Raw genomic sequence first — 8,706 nt, 5'->3', positions numbered from 1 at the left:
TGTGGTTATAACATATCATGTCTTCGTTCATTTTTGATAAGAATATTTTTTCCACAAATTTTATCAACCCTTATTAATGTTTACTTACAGTCGGAAATTATTAAACTTCGTGTCTCTCATACAAATTGGTAATTTTTCAAAGTGTGGGTATCGGACTAACACACATAATTGCTTTTGGATTTCAAGATTTAAAATGTCTGACGAGGTAGAAAAAGCCTCGACCGCTTTTGTTGGTGGTGATACAATTTTTGGTAAAATTCTCAGAAAGGAAATACCATGCGATTTCATTTATGAAGACGATAGAGTAAGTGTCAATAGGCAAATTTAACTTTTAAACTAATCAACAAGTGGTCACTCTTAAAGGAATTAAAGTAGATAATTGGTAAATTACTTACCTATTTGTACTGTATGATATTTTTGTGTTTATACCATCTTCTGTAGCAAAATACGAGTTCATCACTTAATATTATAAAATATGTATTTGGGAAGTATTTTGTATAGTAATTTTAAATGTTATCTAATCACTCCAATTATTATTTTTTAATGTTATTAAAAACTATTTATTATTTTTGTTACATTCTTACTAATATAATTTATTGATTTTATTTTTAAACTGAATTAAATTTACTTTTTTTTATTATAGTGTGTGGCATTCCATGACTTAAATCCTCAAGCACCTGTTCATTTTTTGGTAATTCCCAGGAAACCAATTGAAATGTTAGCTGCTGCTGATGATTCAGATGAATCGGTAATTTATTTTTATAGTATACATTTTAAGGTTTTTCTTTTAATAATAAATAAAGAAGAATATAATCTAAAAGTAAATCATCGGACATATGCAAAATAATAATTAAAATTATTAGTTTTTTATCAGATTTTTGGTGTAATAAAAATATTTACTATTTTATTATTTCTGAACTGGTATAGAGTTATGTAGTCATTAAATTCATTAAATATTTATGTTTAATTAGATATTCTCCCTTTTTTTTAGACAATGTAATTCCATGCCGCATTTAGATAAAAGTCATCCAGAGCTATTTAACATCTGGCTCCTCTCTCTGCAATAAAAAAAAAAAAAACATTAAACGATAACATTAAATTAAGATATTACATATATTTCATTACTCAGTCACAGTAACTATCTGAGAGAATACAAGTTAAAATTTGAAATCATGTCTGTAATTCAACAACCAGACTAAGCTATTATATTCTACGCAGAATCAATCAAGATTATCAAATGAATAATTTTAAGTCTGTTTAATTTTAACTTAAGTGTATTAGAATGTTTCTATTAATTTAGAATGTACTCAGTAATTTAACTTTAAGAACTGTTTTTAAAATATAACTAGCCTCTAGGCATGAAAACAAAAACAAATTTCATAGTGCCTTTAATATTTTGGCGCCCTTTTTGTCCTTCCCTCCCCATAAATGTGCCTCTGATATAATTTAAATAAAAAAGATTACAAAGATTTTGATTATGATATTTTCACCTCTTAAAAATGCAATAGGATATATTAGGCTAGTCATAAAAATGATTTTTTATTATCAAATAAAAATTAAATTTTTAATTTAATAAATGTTTTTTTTTATCTTATATGAAATTTATGTATGTAAGATGAATCACAGTAATACATTTTTTTATTATTATTATGTTAGAGATAAATGTTGATAATATTATTTTTTCCCAATTAATGATTTATGATTATATAACTTTGACAAAATTAATTTTTTTTTGTAACTTAACATCGTGTACCTATTGTAAAGTATGATTTCCAAGGTCAATGAGATAATTAGCTAATTAAAAATTAAGTGTTGATAATGATTTTAAAAGTTTATATATAAAATAAAATAAATAATTTTAAACATATTTAAAAATTTAACTGTATTCAGTAGAATAAACCCATTCATCCAATGGTAATACTAACATTTATAGTATTAATTGGCTAGGCTTATGATTTTATTATTGATAAACGTTAACACCATCTTTGAGAATAGATCTATGAAAATTTAATATAATAATGTGGTTTGTGTCACAAACACAAACAAACTTTGTGAAAAAACTTTAATACATTTTTTTTTTCAGTTACTTGGACATTTAATGTTGGTTGCAAGCAAAGTAGCTAAAGAACAAAAATTGGATAGTGGTTTTCGCTTGATAGTCAATAATGGAAAAGATGGTGCTCAATCTGTTTACCATTTGCATTTACATGTTCTTGGTGGCCGTCAACTACTTTGGCCTCCAGGCTAATTATTATGAATTTAAACAACTTATAATTTATATCAAACTTATTTACAATTTAAAATTTGATACTTTTCATTTGTCAACATTTTATCATAATTTAGTTGATTTTCATTATTTTGTTAAACATTTTGGATCATAAATAATTGGTTTAACTAAACACTTTTTTTAGATTAAAAAAAATTCATGTGTAAATAATTAAAATTTAATTATAATATAAAAATGAAGAACTTTAGCAACCTAGTATTTATTGCAATTGGTAATTTTAAACTTCATTTTTCTTATACTAGTAAAATAGTGAAAATTAGTTGTAATGTTGTGCATCATTTGAAAATGTCATATTTTATAAATTAATAAATAACTGGGTTTTTTTTTTTATATCCGCACAGAAAACAATTTATGAAATAAGGGCCAAATCTAATGGTACACTATTTAAAATCTTAAACAGGTCATACCTTACAGAAAACCATCTTTAGTCCATCTTACTATACTTTCTATAAACACATGCATGCAACTCTGAGGAGCTTTTTGTTGCTAGTCATGACTACATGGTACATATCATATCAACTATCCTCTATTTTACTCTTTCAAAAAAATAAACACTATTGTCATTATGTACACACCAGACTTTGTCTTCTTATCTTTCCATTATATTTTATTCTTTTGTTCATTTTTGGTTCTCGGATAGCTTACACAAAAAAAAAAAAATGTGATTTCTATAATTAATAAAAAAATCAAATAATGTGAAGGAACTTCTATGATTAGTGGTATGTTAAGACAACCACCATTGCATTTTTTATTCAATAGAAAAATTACTAATTGAATTTAATTCAATAAATATGTAAATTAAGTTATGGTTCTGCATTCTAAAGTGTTATTTACACAAAATATTTTTGAACTAAATTATATTTATATTAACAGGATGATAATTGATAATAAAACTAAGTCTTTGCTATACAGTGGTGATGAGATGTTTAAAAAATGGTGGTTCAGACCATCTTAGTTTAGAACCTACTACCCACCTACTCAATGGACTATTAACAATAGTTATTGAATAGGTAATAAAGTGGTAAAAAATAAATAAAGGTATTCAATAAATTTAGTATTTACAATGAAAATATAAGTATCTACATATGTAGATAACTAGGTTATCTAATAGTAATTATAAAAAAAAAAAAAAAATAGTTTATAAATCAAATCAAACAATATTAATAACTATTAATTTTTTAAAAAATAATTTTGAATTATTTAAATAATTAATAAACAATAATAAATAAATAAATACAAACATATTTGTGTTTTTCTCATTTTTCTTATACATGACTTAATGTTTCTCATATAATTACACAGTTTGTATTACATAGGTTTCCTCAATTTTTCTTACACCTATTACACAGGCATTTAAACAATAACAAATTGGTAAAATTATGAAAAATACAATAAAGATTCTAGTACAAATACTGTGCAACTTTGAGAGTTAAAGTACTTTATCCTTATTACAGGATATACAAAAAATGAACGTGTTTTTTTTTTTAACTATGTTGTAACTTTAAGTAAGTTCAGTTCAATAAAAGGAATCATATTAAATACTTTGTTTAATAAGTGTTTTTACGCCGGTTATAAAAGGGAAATTTCTTATTCTTTTATTTTAATTTCTGAACAATTAATAAATAGCAATTATTTGGGTATTCTTAGGAAATATTTCTATTGAGATATTACTGAACTATCCTGTTTATGGTTGTAACAAAAAGAACAAATATTTTTATATTTTTTAACATGAACCTCTGGAAGCTATATTTATTTATACTTATATATATTATATATATATAATAATAATAATAAGACACAAATTAAGAAAAATATATGATTTACAGCATAATGGCCTAAGTAACAATGTTATTATACAAATATTAACAGCAAATAAACTGAATAAATACATTTTATAATATAAATAAGGACCACATTAATATAATTATTATTTGTAATTAAAAATATCTAAGTAGTAGCAAATAAATATAACAAAGCCTTAACAAACTGTACAATTTCTGATCCTCCTAATTTAGATTCTCCATAAACTCTATCTACAAATGTTATTGGAACTTCACCAATTGTATAATTCAGTTGTCTTGCACGCACCATCATCTCCATTTGAAAAACATAACCTTTTGATACACATGTTTCTATCAATTTCTCTAAAACTGGCTTTTTATATAATCTGAAAAAAAAAATAAATTTAATAAAGTACAAAAATACAAGTACTCTTTACAATGTAAATTTTTAGACAAATTCTAGATTTTTTGTAAATTATACACACAATATTTGAATAAATATTTATATTTTATTAAAGCTATGTTTATAAATTACCTAAAACTCCCAGTCAGATCAGATACTTTGGGTCTCAATAATAATTGGCTGATAAAATTAGCACCACAGCTTACTAATTTTCTTTTGAAATCCCAACCGGACACTCCTCCATTACCTATATATCGGGATCCTGTTATAACATCATAATCTTGTTCGGTTTGTTTTTTTATAAACTCGGGAATAGATTTTGGCTAAATAATAAAATAATGTAACAATTATATAATATATCAATTTATTATAAACTTAATAACCTATAACTTACATGATGAGACAAATCAGCATCCATTATAACAATAAAATCTCCAGTAGCATGTTTTATCCCGTGAATATAAGCAGTGCCTAGTCCAAGTTTTTTCCCACGTGGTCTGAGCAACTAAAAAGTTTCAGAATTGATCAGGATTAACAAAAATACAATTTAATTAATTACTTACAATTTTATCTTTTCCATAAATTGTTTCAAGTTGTTTGGCAACTTCTAAAGTTCCATCTGGGCTACCATCATCTATTATAATTATCTCGTACTTAATTTCGCTATAATGAATTCATTATTTTTAAAAATTTGTTTCAGAAGAATTTTTAATAGAAATATATTTCTTTATTTTATTTTAAAAATGTATTACAAACTATTTCTAATTTGGAAATTGAATGGTTATAACTAATAATCTTGTATAACAAAAAAAAAGGCTCTGAAGAAGGGCTACACACTCTCTCAATAATTACACAAATTATTTCGTATATACTAAAGTTAAATAGGTATTTAAAATAAGAAAAATGTATGTTGACATCAATTGATAACTATAATATTTCAATCTAAATTACTTTAAATAAAAATAAATAAATATATTACCTAATTTCCAAGTATTTGTGAATTAGATATACTATAACTGGTAAATTATCTTTTTCATTATATGTGGGTAGTAATATTGAATATTTTAAAGTCATTTTAAAATGTATTAATGAGTGAAATATTAGACAAAATATTATAATTTATTTCATATAAACAGGAACATCATAAAAATGATAATTTTGAAGTTATGTCCTAAATTTCAAAAACAACTATTTATCATTGTTCTATGATCAATTTTATGAATATTTGATATTATTTACAGTGTGACCAATTATTAAAAAGTCATCTGACTTCGAATATAAGCATTGAATATTTAATCGTTGGTCAGTTCAGCTGTACATCGTTAAAACACCAGTACTTATTTGTATTTTTCATAATTCGATATGAAAGTGATTTTTGTAATGTACGTCGGCCGCTATCTTAACTTCAAACTTGTCATTTGAAACTACGTAGTGTTATCAAGGAAATGCGTAAAATTCAAATTAAATCGACTAATTAGTATTTTTAGCTTTCATTCAGCTGTAATAGTAGATACTGTGTTTTGGAATTTATGTAAGAAATTATAAAATTTTATCACATTTAATTTTAAACACAATAAGTGTAAATAATATTTGTTAAATAAAAATTAAGACCATTTAAGGGCGTATTTGAGAGGGTTGATAGGGCAATGTCCTCCCTCTAGATCTATATTATGTATGTAAACATTCTGAAAAATCATTAATCCTATTTTATCATTCGCCAAGAAGTGGCATAGTGAAAAATCGAGTCACCTTATCACTCCTAGAATAAAATCTAAATACACCCTTAACTGAAATAGCAAATGTTTAAATTTTTTTATGGAGTGTTTTCACAAACTCGTATGACAGTTCCAAAACAATAAAAAATTTAAAAAATGCCTATTTCACACTAATTTACTCTAAATATTATTGAATTTCTATTTAAATGCTCAATTAGAAAGAAATTTCCATTTTCTGGCATAACTGGAATGAGTTTATCAAAAATTCCTTTTTTTTATTGAGATTAATTCCTCTATGTTGAGTAATATTTTTAGGGGCATATGTATATCTTGCGAAAATTGTTTTTGTAAGAAGTCTTTGGCTCTCTATTAAAATCTGTCCAATACTAAAAAATCGGTGCTAATAGTTACTGTGTTGAGAATTTGAATTTCACTATGCTTGAAATATATTTTCAGCTGATTTCAATCATAACAAATTCAAAACAGTAGTTACATTTCATGTAGATACTGGGTTTTGTTATTGTTTTTAAAAATAAAATACTGTAAGTACTGTGAGTTAACTCAAGAAATAATTGACTATTTCCAAAGAGGATGTTATATAAAAATTCTGCAGGTTTTGATATCTAAGAATATATAAAAAAGTAAATTTTGATAAGAATATTGGTTACTGTGTTTTGATCATAGACATATTATGATATGGACTGCTCCTCCCCCACACCCTGCCATCAGTTTATCGAAACAAGATTGTTAGAAAGAGAAAGAGCATAGTTTAGGTAAGAAAGAATGAAATATCATGGAATAATAAACAAACAAACGCGGCTTATTTAATGATAGTCATATTTATGCCACTTAATATACAACATACAATGTTTTAAATAAAGAATTTAGAATTTTTTTAATATTTTCTTAGCTCTTTTAAATGTAAATAGAGTACCTATAAAGCAATTACAAATATAAGATATGAATCTAGAAAAAAGTCACAAAATAATAACACGGAATTATAAAGTTATCAAATTAAAATATAAAAATAAATGAAATAGTTAGGTAAATTATAATAATAAAATAATAATTAATAATAATTATAATATGAAAATAATAAATTTAAAATCTGCTATTGTATTTTGACCGACTACTTTAAAATATATCTATTGATTTTTAAAATGAATAGTCTTAGTTAAAAACGATCGTATGCGTTCTTTTGGCTGACTCTCACTCAGGGTAAAGTGATTCACACGAATTCTAAAATAAGTCTTAAATATTAAATGTGTAAGTTTTAGTAAATGATTGTCTAATGGATTTTGATTCAAAAAATGATCAGATATTACTATAAAAATGTTTTTTAGATTAATTTGTGAAGAAGCTTTAATAATTAAATAGTTGATAATATTTGGTTTAGTTGGTATCAAATTTTTGTACGAGTTAAAAATTCGTTCAGCTACTTTACATAAATAGATAACATCTACTGATGGATTTATTAATCCTCCACGGGATTTAATATTAATTAATGATCCAATTTCGGTATTAAATCGAGTCAAAACTTCAGTACATTCGTCACAAATTAATTTCCTTGAAAGTTTCCGGACAATGAACCCTGCTATATACTCCACAATATCTTCAACGACTTGTTGTAAAACATTAAATTGGTTTGTATTGAAATGAATATCGTCATCTTCTATTTCTGCACATAGCATATCTAAATAAATATTGGAATTTTCAACAGGTTTTGAGGTGCTACTACTGACCCACAAAATCTTTGTCATATCCATCACCATACAATTTGCACCAGATGATGTCATTATTTCTGTATGAACTAATAGTCTTTTAAAAGAACTTTCAAATTGTAAAGCAGTGGGATTATTGTTGAAACCTCCTCTTGAACGGATTGCAGAGAAAAACATTTCAAGGTGATCTTGGCTCATTTTATACGTTAATAAAAAATCTAATTCCTTTGTTATAACTGTATCAATAAACATATTTTTGATGCTTTGTAATGAAATTATTAATCCAATGAACCCAGTTTTTCGAGTGGATTTGATGACAGGAATTATTGTTTTTGTACTATCTTTACCAATTTCACAGTGTAATGAATGCAAGTATTTAATGGAGTCATCAATAAAATTAAATATGTCAATTTTGTTTTCTCGTTTCAAAGGTTTTTTGTACTGTGACTTACTTAAGAAGTTCCTAGTGTTTAAAAAGTCAAATATATTGTTTATATTTTTACAAAATGTAATTGTCGCATTACAATTTGTAAAAATATTTAAATTTAATATTTTGGAACAATACTCTAGTGCATTTGCTACACTTGAGCTGAAAGTTTGAGCAGCTAAACGCACTTTCATTTTTTCTTTATGATACTGAATATGTCTGGTACGGATTTTTGTTCCTACATGAAGACCAATTTCTTCCTGTATAGAAACCAAGTTTTGAAAAAATGACCACTTTATAGGTTTCATGCCCTCATCATATAAAGTTTTCCAGTCACCCAATGTATTTCGACATAGTTTAAGCATGTGAGCA

The 8,706-nt window shown here is 25.0% G+C and overlaps 2 protein-coding genes across 2 annotated transcripts; one reads left to right on the top strand and one right to left on the bottom strand.

Moving 5' to 3' along the window:
• Window positions 1-2,322, top strand: LOC112685341 (histidine triad nucleotide-binding protein 1). The gene is made up of 3 exons (XM_025557191.1): window positions 1-304; window positions 644-748; window positions 2,084-2,322. Exons 1-3 carry the CDS (start codon window positions 77-79, stop codon window positions 2,246-2,248), a joined length of 498 nt encoding a protein of 165 aa, XP_025412976.1. The 5' UTR covers window positions 1-76; the 3' UTR covers window positions 2,249-2,322.
• Window positions 2,323-3,531: 1,209 nt separating this feature from the next.
• LOC112685340 (probable dolichol-phosphate mannosyltransferase) lies at window positions 3,532-5,569 on the bottom strand. The gene is made up of 5 exons (XM_025557189.1): window positions 5,451-5,569; window positions 5,035-5,134; window positions 4,866-4,976; window positions 4,604-4,794; window positions 3,532-4,454 (listed from the first exon to the last, which is right to left on the bottom strand). Exons 1-5 carry the CDS (start codon window positions 5,543-5,545, stop codon window positions 4,235-4,237), a joined length of 717 nt encoding a protein of 238 aa, XP_025412974.1. The 5' UTR covers window positions 5,546-5,569; the 3' UTR covers window positions 3,532-4,234.
• Window positions 5,570-8,706: the final 3,137 nt, after the last annotated feature.

Source organism: Sipha flava, unplaced genomic scaffold, assembly GCF_003268045.1.
Source record: "Sipha flava isolate LNK unplaced genomic scaffold, YSA_version1 273_pilon_pilon, whole genome shotgun sequence".
Classification (NCBI taxonomy): Eukaryota; Metazoa; Arthropoda; class Insecta; order Hemiptera; family Aphididae; genus Sipha; species Sipha flava.
The sequence above is the reverse complement of the archived record's forward strand: the minus strand, read 5'-3'. Positions and strand labels throughout refer to the sequence as shown.

Excerpts from the sequence above, each read along its gene's own strand:
- LOC112685341 (XM_025557191.1), top strand. The coding sequence starts at position 77 with ATGTTTACTTACAGTCGGAAATTATTAAACTTCGTGTCTCTCATACAA. Across the intron at positions 305-643 it reads TCATTTATGAAGACGATAGA|TGTGTGGCATTCCATGACTT; the intron begins GTAAGTGTCAAT and ends TTTTTATTATAG. Across the intron at positions 749-2,083 it reads CTGATGATTCAGATGAATCG|TTACTTGGACATTTAATGTT; the intron begins GTAATTTATTTT and ends TTTTTTTTTCAG.
- LOC112685340 (XM_025557189.1), bottom strand. The coding sequence starts at position 5,545 with ATGACTTTAAAATATTCAATATTACTACCCACATATAATGAAAAAGAT. Across the intron at positions 5,135-5,450 it reads CACAAATACTTGGAAATTAG|CGAAATTAAGTACGAGATAA; the intron begins GTAATATATTTA and ends AATTCATTATAG. Across the intron at positions 4,455-4,603 it reads GATCTGACTGGGAGTTTTAG|ATTATATAAAAAGCCAGTTT; the intron begins GTAATTTATAAA and ends TTTTTTTTTCAG.